At 35.0% G+C, this 19,897-nt stretch overlaps 3 protein-coding genes across 7 annotated transcripts; 2 read left to right on the top strand and 1 right to left on the bottom strand.

The window, feature by feature from the left end:
• The first annotated feature begins 402 nt into the window (after nt 1–402).
• Nucleotides 403–11,520, top strand: flfl (serine/threonine-protein phosphatase 4 regulatory subunit 3 flfl). Of its 5 annotated transcripts, none has more exons than XM_076127140.1 (10): nt 403–444; nt 837–1,254; nt 1,592–2,527; nt 2,676–2,868; nt 3,787–3,929; nt 5,604–5,779; nt 5,994–6,184; nt 6,826–7,053; nt 7,817–7,953; nt 8,548–11,520. In XM_076127140.1, the coding sequence occupies exons 2-10, from the start codon at nt 958–960 to the stop codon at nt 8,653–8,655; spliced, it is 2,409 nt and encodes an 802-aa protein (XP_075983255.1). In that variant the 5' UTR covers nt 403–444; nt 837–957; the 3' UTR covers nt 8,656–11,520. The 5 variants fall into 5 exon arrangements, with proteins under 5 accessions (XP_075983255.1, XP_075983259.1, XP_075983256.1 ...); XM_076127144.1 differs by having other exon boundaries at nt 7,817–7,926; XM_076127141.1 differs by having other exon boundaries at nt 408–480.
• A 1,424-nt stretch (nt 11,521–12,944) lies between these two features.
• Nucleotides 12,945–15,464, bottom strand: LOC142981317 (cilia- and flagella-associated protein 36). Its single transcript, XM_076127145.1, has 7 exons — nt 15,096–15,464; nt 14,826–14,902; nt 14,333–14,536; nt 14,120–14,256; nt 13,831–14,041; nt 13,500–13,626; nt 12,945–13,399 (listed from the first exon to the last, which is right to left on the bottom strand). Exons 1-7 carry the CDS (start codon nt 15,202–15,204, stop codon nt 13,239–13,241), a joined length of 1,026 nt encoding a protein of 341 aa, XP_075983260.1. The 5' UTR covers nt 15,205–15,464; the 3' UTR covers nt 12,945–13,238.
• A 741-nt stretch (nt 15,465–16,205) lies between these two features.
• LOC142981015 (uncharacterized) lies at nt 16,206–19,756 on the top strand. The gene is made up of 4 exons (XM_076126666.1): nt 16,206–16,573; nt 16,718–16,842; nt 17,125–17,217; nt 19,634–19,756. Exons 1-4 carry the CDS (start codon nt 16,291–16,293, stop codon nt 19,739–19,741), a joined length of 609 nt encoding a protein of 202 aa, XP_075982781.1. The 5' UTR covers nt 16,206–16,290; the 3' UTR covers nt 19,742–19,756.
• Nucleotides 19,757–19,897: the final 141 nt, after the last annotated feature.

Raw genomic sequence — 19,897 nt, forward strand, 5'->3', positions numbered from 1 at the left:
AGTATAGTGAATTTCTTTAAATAAATATATATCAAGTCATACAAAAATGTAGATATATTAGGTATAGTGAGATGATTGAGCTGCGCATTACATGACATTGATTTACGAATACGTTGCGTTTTGGCTGTTAATATCATTGCCATTGCCGATATCCTACCAGATAAAAAAAAAGTTGTTTACTAAAATTAAAGTTATTCATTTATAATTTTTGCTAACAATTACGCAGTACTGTTTAGAATATTTTGTAAAATGAATAGGTTGCTTCAAAACCTATCCACTTAGACTAAAAACTGTGATATTTAATTGTTAATTTAGGTGTAATATAAGTTATTAGATGCAGGCTTTTTAAATGTCGCGCCTTTTGCCCTTCGATTTGAGAACCCCGTTTTTGAAGCGTTGTTGTGAATCCAATATGGCGATATTTGATGTTGTACTATTTTGAAGGTACGTCAAATTGACGATTCTATAATGATAATTCCGGTAAATATCGTATTGTCTAAGAGTTTTCAATATCCAACGAAGAGTTTTAGTATTAATTAATTGTTCACATAAGTTTTAACAGTGTAAGGAAAAGCTTACAATTTGTATTGTTTTGTTTGTGATTTCCGATATTTCAATGATTATTCCATTGTTTTACGAAATTATAAAATGTGTTTTCATGTGTATACCTTGATCATGTTTTGGAGTAGAGTTTTGATACACGATTGACGTAAAGTCTAGTCGTAATTAGGTGTGTTTCACATAAATTGAAGAACAAGATGGAATGTAATTACGGTAATTACAATCGCAAAAATTACGTACTGATTTCTTTACAAAATGTGATATTTTTGTTACAGAAGTGCACATGTTTTTATACAAATGGGAGTTAAGTAATTTACTGTTGAGGTGCATTAGATTAGCGCCATAATAATTGATTCATTATTTGAGTACCTAGTGTTTAGAGCGCTGACTATTATCATGACAGACACAAGACGAAGAGTTAAGCTTTACGCTCTGAACGCAGACCGACAATGGGATGATAGAGGAACAGGACATGTGTCGTCATGTTATGTTGAGAGGTTGAAAGGCACCTCGCTACTGGTGCGCGCTGAGTCAGACGGCTCTCTTCTTCTGGAGAGTAAGATACAGCCGGACACAGCATATCAGAAACAACAGGATACATTGATAGTATGGTCTGAAGGTGATAACTTTGATTTAGCATTAAGTTTTCAAGAAAAAGCTGGCTGCGATGAAATATGGGAAAAGATTTGTCAGGTGAATATACTTTTGATGTTATATAAGTTTATTTACATCAGTTTTTATACATATTTACTAAATATAATTCCAATAGGAAACATAACCTACACTGAAGTTAATGTTCTTGTATGGTGTATATTCAGTATTCAGACATACATCATCATAATCAACAGTACATAAATCACTGTCAAGAATTGTAACTGGGATTACTGTATATTAAATATACCATACATATCACATCTTCAACATCATAATTTAATGTCCAAAATGATCATTGAACTGAGTGATATCAAAGTATAGTTTTCAAATAGTTGAATGTTTCAAGTTTCTAATATGGTTTTTCTTTTATTTACAGGTACAAGGAAAAGATCCATCAGTTGAAATAACACAAGATATTGTGGAGGAGTCTGAAGATGAGAGATTTGATGAAATGTCAGATAGTGTGCAACCTGTGGAATTGCCAGCATGTGAAATGGGACGTCTTGAAGACATCAGTGAACTTGTGAATAGTTGTTTGGTTACACCGGCTCGCAAAGACAAACTTGCTGCAGCACTTGAGAGTCAGCACTACATTAAGAAGTTGCTTAACCTGTTCCACATGTGTGAAGACATTGAGAATATTGAGGGACTTCATCATCTCTATGAAATATTCAAAAGTATATTTCTTTTAAACAAAAACACACTTTTTGACACAATGTTTGCCGATGACACTATATTTGATGTTGTGGGCTGTCTTGAGTATGATCCTGGGTTGCCTCAGCCTAAAAAGCACAGAGAGTATTTGAGAGAGCTAGCAAAGTTCCGTGAGGCCATTCCTATAAAGAACAAGGACTTGCTTGCTAAAATACATCAAACATACAGAGTACAGTATATCCAAGACATTGTGTTGCCTACACCTACAGTTTTTGAAGACAATCTGCTTAGCACATTGTCAAGTTTTATATTTTTCAACAAAGTAGAAATAGTGAAACTCATAGAAGAAGATGAGAAATTTTTGACAGATTTGTTTAAACTTCTTATGGATGATAAGACTCCAGATGTTAAGAGACGGGACCTAGTTCTGTTTTTAAAGGAATTTTGTAATTTTTCACAAAACTTACAACCTCAAGATAAGGATGCTTTTTATAAAACTTTAGTATCTCTGGGTATCCTGCCAGCATTAGAAATCACTCTAAGTATAGATGATCAGAAGACTAAGACTGCATCTATAGACATTTTAACTTACATTGTAGAGTTTTCACCCTCAGTTGTGAGAGATCACACATTACAACATGCTAACAACACTGAAGAGGTATGTATCATGTCTGTGCTCCTAAAACAAGTAAAAGTTGTTACCACTCCTAGAAGCTAGTTGCATTCACTTCAATATATACAAGTAAAAGAAAAAAATTGACCTATATCAATGAAATAAATAACTAATTAAGATTGCATTTTTCTAGGAGCAGATGTTACTAAATATAGTGATAGAACAGATGTTGAGAGACCGTGACCCTGAACTTGGTGGTGCAGTGCAGCTCATGGGTGTCCTACGCATTCTCCTGGACCCCGAGAGCATGCTTGCATCTGTTAATAAGAGTGAAAAAGCAGACTTCCTAAATTTCTTCTACAAACACAGTATACAAACACTAATAGGTAAGTTTCCTTTCTTTAATTTGTTAATAGTGTAATTAGAATGTACACAGATTCATAGAACAGCAGAGAAAACAAGTATTGAGTATAAGTCATAGTGTAGTTATCTATATTAATTCTGTTTACAATATATTCCAACTGGACCAGTATTTTAGTATTTGCAATTCTAATAAGTAATAATGAAATAAGCACTAGATTTTTATTCTGACTCTGATTACATTGTGGTCAATGACAACAGGTTATGAATATAATTACTGGTTTCAATAGAAAAGCTTACAAGCTGTGTTATTAAGTATTAACTTTTGCCTGATTCTTGATCTATGGTCACTTGTAGGATTAAAAGTTATCAAGGATTCTGTATCTAACATTTTGTAAGAGGGAATTTTTATGAATATTACAGATAATATTTCCATACACAGACAATATTGAACCACTAATATAGCCATGCGAATCACGTAGTGTTATGTATACATTAAAGTTGTGCTATAGTAACTACAAGTTTTTAGGCTTACCCTTATAACAAATACTTTTAAGGTAGAGTAAGTAAGGAGTATCATCCACCATCGATCGCGCGCGGCTATGTTGCGCGGTCGATGTATGTATGAGGTCGGCACCTCTCCTTTAGTGATAGGCAGCTTTACAATATTGTTCAGGTTTATTTACCCCCGGTTTACAATATTGTTAAGGTAGATTTACCTCAGAAACCGAGGGTTAGTGGCGCATTTGACATGTGCATCTTATGTTTGACCTTACAAGAACGTTTGGCAGTTTCGACATTTGCATCCACTTTCAGACCTAGCATCTTTGAAACGTTGTTAGTGTTACAAAGATGTTACGCGATGTTACATCCAAGTGATTAAATTAGTATTTTCTTTCATTGGATACCTATTTCTGTGCTCATTTCATGTTATTTACCTGCAGCTCCTCTGTTAGAAAACACGACGGGAGAGAAGCCGCTAAGGGAAGACTACCACACAGTGCAGCTATTGGGCCTTGTCCTCGAACTCCTCTCGTTCTGTGTTGAACATCACACCTACCATATCAAGACCTGCATATTGAATAAGGTGAGAATAACAATGCATAATACCTACTATCTTGATTTTTGTGTCCTTAACTGATAACAATGTGTTAGTTTGCAGTGTAAATATTTATAAACGTTGTTGTCAAAGATTGGATATAATCCCGTGACCTGAAATGCACAAGAAACTTTTTATTATTATATTAATTTTAATGTATTTCAATTGGCTTAAGTTCGCCTATCTAGCAATACCAAAGTGATAGTGAAGTAAATAATATCTTGTATAATTATTTAGTTGTGCGTAGTCATGACTACGTCGTCGGCAAGTCTGCGTCATTGCAAAGTCACAGTGATATCAATCGGTATACGCATGGACTGCATTACAACTGCAAAAGTGTAGATTGCAGATACTTAGAAGTGCAGTCATAATCTCTTTTCATCGGAGTAAAATCGGTAGATAATTCTCGACTGGAAATAAGACTTTCACACAGAGTTAAAAATCGGGATGATAAATAAAAAAAAAAAAAAATTACCCTTCAGTTAAAATGCATAAATTTGTTCTGTAAAAAATTAGGGATTTTATTTTTTTCGTTTCACCCAGATCAAATATCTATAAAAAGTCATATCATATTGTTTATTTAATGTTGTACTAATTAGGATGTTAATCACCTACTTATGTATAGATAGCTGCCAATGTCGTACGATGTTTTATGCGTTATTTAACAGCTGTTTTGCGGTACCGTAACAAATAGTTATGTAATGACTAATCTTTTGTGTTTACCTTTTGTCAGGGAAAGCCCAGAGAGATTGCAAATCTTATCAACTGTTTTTATTATTGTCATTTTTATTTATCAATGGCATTTCATTCAATTACATAATTTTTGCAATGACTCATTCACTTAGGCGCCGCTTCATAACATATATCTACAAGCACCTAAGAGGCGCATGATCTGTTATATCCGAAGTAAAGACGAAATAAAAAATAATATATCCTTGGCCTGTGTTGCTTGACAAACACTGTCCTTCAACGGAAGAAAGTTGCAAGCCTACGAAAAGTTTGAACTTCTTTTAACACACTAGGTTGCACATTAATGTACTAAGAAAAAATATAAATTACAAATTATATAAAAAAAAATCTGTGCGTTTAATACTTATTAATAACATAACACAAGTAATAAAATGCTTAGGTTCGACATAAAATGACATGAAAGAACTATAGTAAAAGCCTGTTTATTGCAATGAATTTTTCATGAATGAACAATGACTAATTGAATAGATAAAGTCGCTCGACTAATCGCCTATATTTCTTTTCAGTCAGATTTAGGTACAAGGTCAGTCGTTGTTAATGGTAATGACACCTTCCTTTTAGTAATAGTTAATTGATTTCAGTGCAGCGTTTTGTTGATTATTTTTCTTTGAAAGTAATCTCAGTAACAGGTCTTCAGAAGTATTAAAATATTGTAAATAGGTGAAAAGGCCACATAAATTCATTACCTATGCAAGAACCGCGTAAAGACTTACGTCTTAGTTACTTATTGAAACTTAAGTTTTAATAAAATAATAATGCTCTATATTAATTAGGTCTTAATATGATTTCACATGTTATACGTTTATTCAGTGCGTGTGCGTTCATTTTCGTGTGCTGACCACAAAATAAAATACTTTAATATTACTACTAACAATTTTATCCGTGCACTAAAACTAAATTGACATGTTTCAGGACCTTCTTCGTCGCATACTGGTGCTGATGAGGTCGACACACACCTTCCTGGTGCTCGGCGCGCTCAGGTTCATGAGGAAAATCATCGCGCTCAAAGACGAGTACTACAACAGATACATCATCAAGGGAAACCTCTTTGCACCAGTCATAGATGCTTTCCTTAGAAATAATGGCAGGTATGTCACTGAAAAAGTAAATATTGTCGTTTATATGTTTTTGGCAGTTCTTATTAGAAATAGGATATATAGGAATGAAGCATACTTGATAACAAACATAATCTTTGAGTGAAATCTAATATAATCATTTTTCCTAGTTCTTACGCATCCCTGATATGCCCAACTATTGTTCACATCTAAAGCTCCTCTAATATTTTTTCACATTACTTTTCAGGTATAACTTATTAGATTCTGCAATATTAGAATTATTTGAATTCATCAAGTTGGAAGACATAAAGTCACTATGTTCGCATGTCGTCGAAAACTATGGAAAGATCTTGGAAGATGTTGAATATGTACAGACATTCAAAGCTTTAAAAACGCGTTATGATCAACACCAGGACAAACTTAAGGAGAGAGATAGAGGTGAGTGAATATTTTGTTATCCTAAATATATTTTACTACCTATCTGCGTATCGTGAACCATTTATCTTACAAAATAATTTGACGCAAGAAAATTGGCTTTTCTGTGATTTTTTTTGTAACAGCATGTCTAAAAATATTTGCTATTTCTTGGCAGACACAACTTAACTACAACATTTTAGTTGTGAGAAAGTAATATTTAAAATTTATGGCAGAGACAGAAATCTTCAGAAATACTTACTTCCATACTTAGTTCAACTGCAGTTAATATTCTTAATCTTACAATTTTATGGGGTGTATGCAGCTTGTATTGTATATTAGACTAGCTGACCCGCGCAACTTCGCTTGCGTCACATAAGAGAGAATGAGTCAAGATTTTCCCCGTTTTTGTAACATTTTTTATTGCTACTCTGCTCCTATTGGTCGTAGCGTAATGATATGTAGCCTATAACCTTCCTCGATGAATGGGCTATCAAACACCGAAAGAATTTTTCAAATCGGACCAGTAGTTCCTGAGATTAGCGCGTTCAAACAAACAAACAAACAAACAAACTCTTCAGCTTTATAATATTAGTATAGATGATTGTGAGAACAATGCATTATTGAATAGTCGTATGAGTTTAACGGTGGCGTGTTATCCGCAGTGAGCGGCAGCGTGGGCGTGGGCGAGGCGGTGGTGCCGTCGCTGCTGCGCACGCGCTACCGGCGCGAGGCGCGCGCGCCCGACGACGAGGAGGAGATGTGGTTCAACGACGACGACGAGCTGGACGACGAGCCCGCGCTCGAGCCCGCCGCGCCGCACGCGCCGCACGCGCACCCGCACACGCCGCCCGCCAACCACGCGCACGCGCACCACGCGCTAGACGCCATCGGTATGTCACACTCACCACTCGTTCCACACATTCGTCTGCGTACTGCAAGTAGTCTTTTCAATAATGAACTGACTACCGAAATATCTTTACATTATTGTGCATAAAGTACTTCCAGATGTAACGCAATTACTCAATGTAGGCCTACAAAACTGCCTTTGGATGTGGTGTGTAGCGTGTAACACATCAAACAAGAAGTTCGATGATTTGTTCTCGATTATAATCGTAAAAAATTAAATATGTCGATTATAACTTCCTCTATTGTATTGCCTAAATATTTATGTAAGGCTACCCTTATTGTTCTTGTTATCAAAATATATTTCGCTAATTGGCGCAAGCCCTTACTCGCCTTTGCCCGCCTCGCAGGAAACGATGGGGTGATCTATTTTTAGACGAACCGAAATGACGTCGATATAAGATTGTAATTTTAGATTTCCCGCCTTAGCTGCGATTTCTCCGATAAATTTATCATATTTTGTAGAGTTGCGCGCGGCACTATTATTTTTGACAATGTAGTTTAGTATATGCAATTATAATTGCACATTCTCATTTACATCGTAGTTAATTTACAATACTATCTACATTTTCTGTTTCACTTTTCCCAATCACACCGAGTACAGCTACAAGTTTGACCTTATAATCTGTGTTTTTCTTTGTAATTATATCTACAATCACTGTCATTAATTGAACTTTGCACCATTGGCGATAATATGCGATGTCTACGTAATACTTTCGGTCGTGATTTATCATATTTATTTTCTTCCAGGGAAAATTGTTGAAAAGAAGGTATGTTCGAATACTGAAAGCGTGAATGGGCCAAGCAGAGTACTATTGAGCACGACGACTGCCAGCAAGCCGACGCACACTGACGTTCAGGTATCCTCGCCCAGATTACTCAATAAGGTAAACTTTTAGTTCCCTCACTCCTCTACTCTACTCGCTTCGCTGGGGAATCATGATGACGCGGTATTATTTCAAATGATAGATTCAAAGAAATGAGTACACTCCCTGCATGGTATATCCCTGTTTTTGGGATCGGTATAAGTTTTTAAAATAGGTCAATTTTAAAAACTTTTGTTAATCGGTTGTTGTTTGCAGGCTTGCGCTTTTATAAGTCTAACATTGTACAAATGCATTGTTGGGTACAGATTTAGAAAACTTACATTATGCGAGGTAACAATGCACTTTGGGTATTTTAATGCTCGTGCATTTTTTACCAACAAAAATTAACTGAAAAGAGTAAAACATGTCTTCCAAAAATAATGTTTATAACAGGTTTAAACTAGTACCTGTTTGAAATGTTGTCTATCATCTGTGCTTGTTTGTTATTTGCCTTCATATTGTTTTTGTGTGTTTGCTATTAATCATATAAATACTTTGAGTGGCAAATGAGTTTTTATTATGTTCAACTACATGCGTGACATCGCTTTGCCTGATTACCATGGTCCGTTGTTGACATTGCCCGACACGAACGTTAATGAGGAGTTTGACTGGCAGGGTTTGGTGGACTACGACGGCGACTCGGACGAAGAGGAGGAGGGGGGCGGCGGAGGCGGCGGCGGCGGCACGGAGGAGCGCGACGCCAAGCGGCCGCGCCTCGCGTAGTGGCGCCCGCGTCTGTTTCAAGGAATATAACGAGCTCTCCGCCCCGTCTCGCTACCTGTGCACGTGACACGACGTCCCAGTGAAACTATCTAATGTAAGACAAGTTTATGTATGCTGTGGTCATCGATCTGTCCGCGGTACCGCTCTGTTACACTATTGCGATGTCTGCGTTCTCGGCCTTTCGTTTGTGTAAACCGGTCGCGCGGTTCGTCTCTTTAGTGTGACGGAGTCGTTTGATAATGATACGATTTTATTGTAGACGTATAGAGTGGCCGTCGACTGTGTTCGGGGGGCAAACGCGAAAACCTCTGTGAGGGTGTCAGTAACGAGGCGGCACCTGAATGTTTGAGTTCAGAGTGCGTTTTTGTGATTCCTAGGTTCTAAGTTCTCACTGTCACTGCCATCCTTAGCTGTTCGGTCTCTCGTCCCCCAGAATACACCGCGTGTCACGTTCTCCAGCCGATTGCATTTAAATATCGACGCGATCGGTGGTTACTTTGCATTCGTTAGTCAACGCCGCTAGACAGTGAAGTACCTTTAGCTGCTGGGTTATGTCCATTATTTGTAAATATAAAGTGGTGACACTCGAGTGTTCGACTTTAGTTAGTTAGTGTATGAAGTTCTTCATACTTTGTAGTGTAATAATATACTTCAGATGGCATCAGAAAGTAGAACAAATATTGGTTACAAGGTGTATTTAATGTGAACTAATTTTAACGGTTAGGTTACTTTTGTCAAGAATTGTAAACACAAAAAGTACAAAGAAAATATGAGTGGGAATTAAACGTCTAATAATAAATAATAATAGAAAAAAAACACCATGAACGCGATATGAAAATGTAAAAATGTACGTATTTATAAAAATCTTAGTTTATGAAGGATCACAAGACCAATCTTTTTTTTAGAGACATTTAAAATCATTATCTGTGCTGTGGAATTGTTACTCACTAGTGCGTTATCGTATCACAAACAGATTTGTATCGAATATAATCTGTTAAGAGACAAACAATCGGGTTTTCGTTTTGAAACAAATGTTTAATGGTTTTCATTAAAGACAAGTCAACCGTAAGTTATTTACGTGAACTCTCGGATGTATGAATATTTATTTTCTCAATAATTTGCATTCCTTCTTAAGTGTTGAGCTTTGTGGAGATTACAATTTGTACTTTTCCAATAATTATTTTTGCAGTAATCATTACAAAGGTCCTGTTTTAAGCATGTAACATATTTGAGATAAGTAATGATTTTTTGTTGTAGGGCTTGTTTCTCCACCATCAAACACAGTTATACAGAAAACAATTACATTTTCCAGGTTGCATGAAAAAGAGATAAGTAGGAATGGCATTGATGCTTCCAATGTTACAAAACAATGTCAATATTAATAAATCCTTTTCTAACAACTTCTGCAAGAAAAATAATAAGAATTTTCTTGTTGGTTTTGTTTAAAATGGGTTTATTAAAATGTACGATAATATGTACCACATGATCTTCCCTAATAATTATTATCTGTATAACAGTGTTAGATGGTAGCGAAATAAGTGTTTGTCGTGACAAATCTCCTAAGAGCTCTGCCTTTGTTGAGAGTAGAGAATAGTTTTATGGTAATAAAAATATTTTTGTTACATTTGCATGAATCCTATTAGTGAATTAATGTAATATTTTAACTATTCATGTAACACTACATTGCCACCAGAGTATCTTATTCACTTTTATATGTATGTGCAAAAGCATATTATTATTAAGATTGGTGTGTATATAAGAGTGATGATTAGTTAAAATGTTATTTGTATGGCAAGAAATCAGGGCTGCATTTTTAAAGACATAATGTAAATTATATAGAAATATTGCTGTCTTTAAAAATATAGCCAAGTTTAGTTTGAATTTATATATAACTAATAAAGAGTTTTATTATTATAATGTTCACTGTCCCCATCTCACACAGCAATGCTGATCTTTAATACATTTGAAAATGTAAATAAATAAATACAATAATTACAGATAGAGTTTCAATATCGATTGAGGCATTTTTGTTACATAAAATAATAGTAAATAGTAATATATGAGAAATATTTTGTACCTTTGTAACTGCAATAAACATTTTTTAACTGAAACATAGAACGTAACTTAGTAATGTAAATGTTTAGATGAGGACAGTCAACACATAATTCGACATGTTTATCTGGATCCTGACATCATCAATTTAGTTTATTACACCTTGTTTTCTTGTAGTGTGCCAGTTTGTATCTCAACTTGATTTAGTTTACATTGGCAGCTAACAATATAGTAGTTAGACAAATAACCATTTTTAGTTACTCATTTATTTACTTTAAATAAAGATTTGAAATACAGTTTGTATGAATGTCAGTAATTGTTTTGGGATCCAGATTTACCATGCATTATTCAAAATTAACGTATTTTATATTAGGTTAATTGAACCATCAGTGAGTTATAATAATATGTTGCTGTAATGTAGTTTTATACATTGTTATTATAGCACTGGTGGCGAGGGCGAAGCCAGTGTGATCCATTTCATCAGAATTTTATTGGTACATGTAAAAATATTTTGTAAAATGTTTTATTTGAAATTGAGTTTGTACTTTATCTATTCGTGCTTTCCTGGGTCTGCTTCATTTCATAACTTATTTATGTCGGATTAATAACTGTTATTTATTAAATTATATTGAAATGGATCACCTGCGCCATCCCCGTCATTATATTTCTTACATTAAAAATGAAATGTAAAATCAGTATTAAATTTTTCTTTACTTTCAACAAAATGTTTCCTATCATTGCTTATATACGATCGTTTGTAGCTTTTTTACACTGCAGAAGTAATGTGTATGTGATAAAATTATCTGATTAAGATCCATTTTATTTTATTACTATAAACCTCTAGTTTTATCATTCGTATTTTGTAAATAATATTAGATTTTGTAATATACATTTAATCTGGTGATTATAAACATCTGTCTATAGTAAATAACTTGATGAGTATACACATGTCGCCAGAAATGAGTTACAGTTTGAGTGGTCCAAACGTTATTTTACGCAATGACAACAACATCCAGCGCTGATCTCAGTTGAAGTCCCATACTGGCTCCCATTAACTTCAAAGTTCATAACAAACCAATAGTGTAGCAGTGCTCAAATGTTATAACACCCGGATGAGTCTTTTAAATATGCCTTAGTGTATCTTTTTGCATTTACGTAATGCTCTTCCATATGTATCAAAAATATTCTAACTTTAGATACTTTCTTAATACCTAGTTTTTTGTAGTTCCAAGTTTAACTTAAGATATAATTCAGAAATTCTTAATATTTCTGATATAATGGACACAAGATGCGATGGAGCCATATTGTCGAGACATAATATATATTATTTTAAAAGCATAGCTTGATATATTACATCTAATATTTTTTTAGTTAAATTGAATAATGCTCGTGGAGTGTATTTAATTAAATGAGTGTGCAAGAGTTGTCATAGACATGTTCATAATATAATTTATGTAGTTAGCTATAATATCGTGGTTAAACTCCTGGCGGCATGATTTTGGTAAATTAAAGAAAATAAAATAAAAGTTAAGCATGCCACGGATCATAGTCCATTGACGACCGTTGATACTTTGTACGCACTAAGCCGTATTGCGATCAGTGAATTGCTAGCAAATTGCTCTAGTTAGTGAAAATATACATACCGTTAGCATTGTTTTGTGTCGTGTCTACGGTATGCCTGAGATTAAATACGAATTGAGCACAAATAAAAATGTCTGGTTCTACGCTGTCGTAATGTTTTCCTCACTATGATTTTATTTTGGCCCCCCATTCTTCTTTATTTTAATGACGTTTTAACTACCTTGTGTATCGTCTCTAAAATACATATCAATTTTTAATATGTATCTGAAAAGGAAATTATTGATCTCTGTCATAAGATATTAAATCTTAACCAAGAAATCCGCTACCGCCATTAGGAATGTAACTATAGTATGATGGTCACACTTTACATCATTGCATAAACCTTCAGCTTACATCAAGCACTGCACAGTGAACGCGAGGCGAATTCAATTATTACATACGTGGAATGAACTTGTCAGAATATATTGTAAATATATAAACGTTTTATGTAATAATTTTATTTTGAAATCTGCCAACATCCACGTGTCTAATAGGCTAATAGCATCGAGCTGTCAATTAGATTTATACGATTCTTATATTCCTTGAAATAACTTCCCATTAATTAAAATACGAAGTTCTAGGTGAAAGTAGACTGTAATAATGACTATTTTTTATCTGTCTAGGTGGATGACCATCATAAACTAATTTATACACAGATTAAAATTAAAATAGATTTACCTATCGGCAAGTTGTGTAAAATAAATAAGCTTACGATAATGCTATTATTATGATGTCACTAGTTAAGTAAGCAATATAAATATAAGGTAATAATTACGAATACGTTTTTTCTTTCATGTTCCATGACCTATAAAGTTAAGTTAATATCATAGTTTTCGACACAAGTTTTATTTTCAATAATAGAATAACTTAATTGGTGTTTAAAGTTAGTCTTAAAGGTGTTGACATAAATATTAGTTAGCAATATCAACGACTTCAGTCTTGAGCTTAGAGGCGAGAGCACGACGTAGTTGCATGGCGTCCGGTGGCGGTAGCGGCGGAGCACCTGCCAGCGCTGCGTGAGCCACGCGCGCTGACCGCGGCCGAGCAGCCGTGCTTTGCGACCCTTCGCCACCTCGAATTCATAGCAAATAGTTACGAAATTACAATAATCAGAGGACAATTACATTGGACCTTTTTCGTTTTTAAAATCCAATACATTTTAAAAGAGTTACCTCCAGTTTCGGCACTCATCTCAGCAGCGCCCAACCTTCTTTCGCGGACTTGTTTCTTCAGCGCCAACAGCTTGTCCCGTTGCTGCTTCAAATATTCCTGGCGAGCGCGCATCTCCTCTTCACTGACCTGAAATAAATGATAAGTAAGTATGTACAAAATATTATATTCGATGAGATACTAAAAGTATGAAGGTACTATTAATTTTAGACAGGCTTATAAATCAACCTACGTAGGTTTTTTTACGAAACCATCCAAATACTTCCATCGTGAATGTAAAGGATGTAGCATACTAATTAGTAAGAGTGATTTAGAAAGATCAAAATAACTCACCTCAGCTTTTGGTGGTATGGGCTTCAGCGGTTCTATGACTTGAATCTTCTTTTCATCAAAAGTTACCGTCTTCTCGACCTTTTCTTTTGGTTCAATGTCTTCCTTCTTTTCAAAGCTATGCAGTTTGGACAATAAGGTCTGTTTCTCAGCAACTACTTCCTCTGGCGGTACACTTACTTCATCTTTATCCTCCATATCTTGCAGCTGCAGTCTAAAACAACACCGTCATCATAATGCAATACAAAAAATTAAGTCGGCTAGCCTCTTTAAATGTGGAATTCCAACGTACTTTTTAATTTCAGTCATGACATCATCATTATCAGGCCAGTCCTCACTTGTGTCAGTGCTCCTTGAAGAATCCAGTTCTTCTGGCTCGTTTGAAAATAACGGCATGGTCCCATAACGTCGTTCAATGAGTTCTAAGGCCTGGAGGAAAGAGCATGCTGCATGTTAAAAAGAAGGAATTTCATTTGAAGAAGATATAAGACAGATAAGGATGTACCTGTAATTGCAGCTCAACATTCTTATGCGTCATCATTTTAACGAACATCTCATAATCGTTAGCTGCCCATATTTGTTCGAAGAGGCGACGATGGAAGTGAGCCGGCAGCCCGGCCAGGTCACGTGCAGACAGTTTGCATGCCGCCTCGAACTGATCCGCCGATATACCGATATCATCCATGAACGAACCTAACATCACGTCCACCTGCATTATTAACGAGTTTTAATTATTACTCGAGAATTTAATTAAGAATATTTTTACAATTTACTGCTTTCACATTTCGATATTTATGTTTAAGGACAGTTACCTATTTGACGCAGGACATACGTCTAGGCAGCTATAGACTAGCTATTTATAATATTTATTCTTTACCGCATTTACCTGGTGTCGTTTCTTAATAAACAAATCATATAGTACCTAGCTATAATAATAACAAAGGTCAGAAAGTACCTCTACATACTTTCAAGGTCCTTTACACCTTGCACTCACTTACCAAATTGCGATACTCATTATGAATCTGCTTATATTCCGGCCTATCCAGGACTTCTCCATTATCTGTCGGCTCAAAAGCTGAAAATAAAACATTACTTGTTGTTATAAACTTTTACGATAGAATAATAACAGTAACAGCGAATGTAGCATGAAAATAAGAAAGTTCCTGCAAATAATCGAATAGCAAAAAATATGTCCGATGTGACTTTGAACAATGCTATTAATGCAGTAAATGCAGTCAGTAGTGCAAAGTATCTGCATTACAACTTACGTAAAGATTTCTCTTCAATGAAAGTCTGCAATGGCACATTCCATACAGGACCGTGGAGAAATCCCACAAGGGAATCAAACACCCAAGCGTTTCCGTCCAATTGTTCCATCCTCAGTCACAAATCTTATCCGCTTTAACGTTCGCAAAGTGCTCACTACTCAGCTGTTCACAACAAAATAGTAACTTATTTTATATATTTTGTTGCCGCTTACACGCTTTTATGACGTCTATTTGTACTACTTGTTGTTATGGTTACAAGTTCACTTTCATTGTTTTCCTCGGTGTTTCTGTCATGTCATCGATTATTACGTGATAGAACCAATTAACTGAAAAGTTCATTTTTAATGGGCTTTCGAAGTTCAATGTTTAGGTACCTGCTGCGATTGATTCAGAGTATTCAGACTTATTAATGGCAGTATCGGCTTTATAATTACATATTGGATTTGGTTTAATGAACACTTACCTATCTATTTCTAGCACGGAAAAATGAACAGTTAATATGTAGATACATATAACATGAACATAATTACCATGGGTATGATTCACATGGATTTATATAGCTTACAAAAATAGGTACTTCAGCATAAATGATAAATTGGTGAGCTACTAGTGTAATATCTATCTAGCATGGTAGAAAGGTAAATATGGAAGGAAGGTCTTAAACGATCGTCCTTGATTGATTTAACGTTACCAGAGACTACCCAGAGTACCCGCACTTAGTTGAAATCGAAGGCTCATGAATGACAATTATCCGATTTTTTTAATGGTATTAAATCATTATTTCCCACCGTTTTTAGTTCCATTAGTTATAAAAAGTTATAGTTGTGATGAAACGCGATTAGAGGCACATTGTTGTGGTTTAAAATTAAATCAATTTAATAAATTAATTAATTTTTACTTTTGAACGTATCACTAAATGTCAGTGATCAACACTGTCAACACAGCTGTTCAGTCAATGTCACTGTGTTGAGCGTTGCAGATACTCGCTTATCTTCCTATCGGTTGCATATTCAAGACGTCTTGTCTCTTTTTCACACAAGTGAAGAAAAGAAGATAACTGATAAAATCAATGAAATGATGTCTAGATGTTTGGTGTTATGTTATTGAATAATGAATACAAGTTTGTTTCAAATAATACAGAAAATAGATAGTTTCACGCATTTTTACTATAATTGTGGGTTGAGAAACAATCGATATGCCTAACAACGAAACAGTAATTGAGCATGAGAATGTAAATGGCATAAAACTCACCCTAAAAGTCGACAAACGGCTCAGCTCTCCAAATTCAAGACAGTTTACAATATCTTACAAAGTTGATCAAAACAATTCCAGTTGGCCGAAGACGTATTTCTTACTGGCTGTTATATTTAATGTTTTAGGTTTAATTTACGTTCGTATCAGTATAACAGCAATATTAGTTATTATCATTGGGTTTTCAAGCTTGTTAATATTTTATATTAGACACTGTGTTCAATCAGGTTTGTTTCAATGTTTCTTTATAATTACACTAACAATCTCTTAGATATGCACCTTGTAGAAGATCAAAACTATAGTTCCAAAATACAGACAAAGTGCTCTGCAATTACTCAGAGAAAGTATTTGAATAAAACTCTTTTTTGCAGAGAGTCTACTAGTCATCCCAACAGTGGGAATCCAAAGTTCTGTGAAGTATGTATGTGGCAGACAAGACAACTTTGTACCATGGTCCAGCATTGATGATGTTATTATTAATGAAGTCATTAAAATGGTGAGATTACCTTCTTAATAATGAACTACGAGACAAAAGTTATGAGAGACAATACTTTGTATGATCTGTATAAAATATTTATAGTTCCTTTGTAACAAATAACCATGTTTTATTTATAAAAGGAAAGTGCATGCTGTTAGTTCCATCAAAACAAATTGTAGTAATTTCTTGTATGTAATGAAACTATAAAATGTCTGTGAGGAAAAATATAATGTTGACAAGACCTCATATAAACAACTTCCTTTATTATTTTTTTGTAACGACAGTTAACTAATGTTTCAGAACCGAGTGCTGTACTACTTGACTGTATTAGTGAAGCAAAATAACCAGAATGCTACAGAATCAGAGGCTGTGAAATTAATACCACTCTTCAAGGTTTGTATATTAATCTCCAGCTTTAAGTCAGTAGCAGTATTGCAGGGGCCGAAACAGGTCAGTAAAGTCAGTAAAAGTCAGTATTTTAGGACATGGTCAGTAAAAGTCAGTATTTTTGAAAATCGGTCAGTATTGTCAGTATTTTTCCAAACTCAATTATTTTTTTTTTGTTTTCCTCTGCTGTTGGCCAATCTTACACTTTCGATTTGCTCAGTGATGATATCTCTGGGCTGCTTTAGATATGCTCTGTATAGGTTGATGCCCTAAGTTTATATTAAAATTATGAAGCATCACATGACCTCAAAAAATATAAAATTAAACTATTTTTTTAAAATCAGTATTTTTTAAATGAAAATTTCTTTAGCGGCGTTGCGCACTTTTTTGGAATGGGTAAAAACTTCTTAACTCGCGTCAGGACACGTGGCCTAATCCAAAATTAGAAAGAACTAATCGAAAATTCGTAAGAACTGATCGAAAATTCGGGTCTATCCCACTAGTCCCGTTGAGTTGTCCCGTGACGGGACAATTGGCACTATTTTGTCCCAGTTGTCCCGTGGCGGGACAAGTGACACTGTTTTGGTGCCAGTTGTCCCGTTGCAGAAAAATCACGGGACTAATGGGACAGATGGAAGGGTCAAAACAACTGGTTCCATTGAGCTGTTGTGTGACCACAGGTACTTGGTACTTTGGTGGGATAGTAGATGATGAATTGTACGCTACTCTATGCAAAGTTTAGATTCACAAGAAGATTTTTTTTACCATTTGGGCTTTTCAATTTACAATTAAATCGACAAGAGTGTCTATATCTATGACCTACCATACCATAAATGTAAAATGCTTATCCGAAATTCCCTACTTGAAAAAACATAATGTAAGGAAACTAAAAATATATTGTTAACAGGCCTCTGGAGCAGCTCAAACACTCAAGTCAATTCAACATGTACCTAATGTAATTTCAACTTATCTACTAAAAAAAATAGGAAAAAATGTACTACAACACAAAGTACAACGTCTGCTATCTTACTAAAGTACCAAGTACCTGTTGTTACACAACAACTCAATGGAACCAGTTGTTTGACCCTTCCGTCTGTCCCATTAGTCCCGTGATTTTCCTGCAACGGGATAACTGGCACCAAAACAGTGTCACTTGTCCCGCCACGGGACAACTGGGACAAAATAGTGCCAGTTGTCCCGTCACGGGACAACTCAACGGGACTAGTGGGATAGACCCGAAAATTCGTAAGAACTGATCGAAAACTCTAAAACCTGGTCGAAAATTCGAAAGAACAGATCGAAAATTCGTAAGAACTGATCGAAATCTCTAAGACCTGGTCGAAAATTCGTAAGAACTGATCGAAAACTCTAAGACCTGGTCGAAAATTCGTAAGAACTGATCGAAAACTCTAAGACCTGGTCGAAAATTCGTAAGAACTGATCGAAAATTCGTAAGAACTGATCGAAAATTCGCAAGACGGAAAGTTCATTAGAATTTTTGGTGTTTAATGCAGTTTATTGAAGTTTAGTGGAGTTTATTGGACATTTTACACAATAAAAAAGGCGGTGTTGGTTGGCTATGGGGATGGTGGAGGCCAATAACTGAAAATAAGCTTTATATTTCACACCATTCACCCAAAAAACGGTTTGAAAATGGTCAGTATTTGGTCAGTATTTTTGAATTTTTGGTCAGTAAAATCAGTATTTTCGACCATGGAACTTGTTTCGGCCCCTGGTATTGTAAGGGTTTGGACAGACCATTTGTAAATTGCCTTTTCATGCTAAAGAGTGATGTAAATCCTGAAATATTTTTTTACTGTATCACAATGGCAGTCTTACCGAAGGGTATAGTGTTATATCCCAGGTAACTAGGTAGAGGAGGTCTGATAGGCACTCACCTCATGTAAAATACTAGTATCAAGCTGCATCCGCTTTGACTAGAAGCCGACTCCAACATAGTTAGAAAATAGGCTAGGCTGAACAATAACAATAGAACTTTCTATGGAACCTTATATAAACCTATTTTGATTGTACATGCTCATTAAAGTCTAAGTAAACTGCTTTAGACATTACCTACATACCTAACATCAACCAAGTAATATTTTTTAGAACAGTAAGAGTAGACATCCAAAGCTCCTTTTGGTATGGGAGTGACTATAAATTGTAATTTATTTCTGCTGTTCTACTTCTGCCTGGAGTACCTACTCAAGAGTTTGATCCCTGTTTTTTACTGGGTAACGCATTGCATATATTGTATGCATTGTTTAAAAGAAAGGAGAGAAGTTTTAAGGAATGATTCCAAATGCATTTTGCAAATGGTATTCTTAAATTTAGGTATAACCATAATTGGGAAATAGCGTGATTTTAGTAAGTATCTATAATACAAAAAATATTTTACCAGCAGTTTTTCATATTTTTGCAGTTCACAAAACCGAGGCTGTTCATGTTGGAGAAGATATACTCAGAACTTCAGACATTGTTGATTGATGCACAGAGAGATGTGGCGATGGGTTCTGGTGACAAAGAATAAAATACCATTAGGTTATTTCTTTGTTTCATTCCACACCTACACGGGAACAAGAACTTTTATTGTTATTTTATTCTACCATAAACATGCTTCACATGGTTATTTTATGTTAAGAGGTGGAGAACTGACTTTTATACTTCTGTGGTGATGCTGTAGTAA

Source organism: Anticarsia gemmatalis, chromosome 19 (genome assembly GCF_050436995.1).
Source record: "Anticarsia gemmatalis isolate Benzon Research Colony breed Stoneville strain chromosome 19, ilAntGemm2 primary, whole genome shotgun sequence".
Lineage (NCBI taxonomy): Eukaryota > Metazoa > Arthropoda > Insecta > Lepidoptera > Erebidae > Anticarsia > Anticarsia gemmatalis.

Excerpts from the sequence above, each read along its gene's own strand:
- flfl (XM_076127140.1), top strand. The coding sequence starts at position 958 with ATGACAGACACAAGACGAAGAGTTAAGCTTTACGCTCTGAACGCAGAC. Across the intron at positions 2,528-2,675 it reads ATGCTAACAACACTGAAGAG|GAGCAGATGTTACTAAATAT; the intron begins GTATGTATCATG and ends GCATTTTTCTAG. Across the intron at positions 7,954-8,547 it reads CGCCCAGATTACTCAATAAG|GGTTTGGTGGACTACGACGG; the intron begins GTAAACTTTTAG and ends TTTGACTGGCAG.
- LOC142981317 (XM_076127145.1), bottom strand. The coding sequence starts at position 15,204 with ATGGAACAATTGGACGGAAACGCTTGGGTGTTTGATTCCCTTGTGGGA. Across the intron at positions 14,257-14,332 it reads ATGTTGAGCTGCAATTACAG|GCCTTAGAACTCATTGAACG; the intron begins GTACATCCTTAT and ends TCTTTCCTCCAG. Across the intron at positions 14,042-14,119 it reads GTCATGACTGAAATTAAAAA|ACTGCAGCTGCAAGATATGG; the intron begins GTACGTTGGAAT and ends GTGTTGTTTTAG.
- LOC142981015 (XM_076126666.1), top strand. The coding sequence starts at position 16,291 with ATGCCTAACAACGAAACAGTAATTGAGCATGAGAATGTAAATGGCATA. Across the intron at positions 16,574-16,717 it reads TAGACACTGTGTTCAATCAG|AGAGTCTACTAGTCATCCCA; the intron begins GTTTGTTTCAAT and ends TCTTTTTTGCAG. Across the intron at positions 16,843-17,124 it reads TTAATGAAGTCATTAAAATG|AACCGAGTGCTGTACTACTT; the intron begins GTGAGATTACCT and ends CTAATGTTTCAG.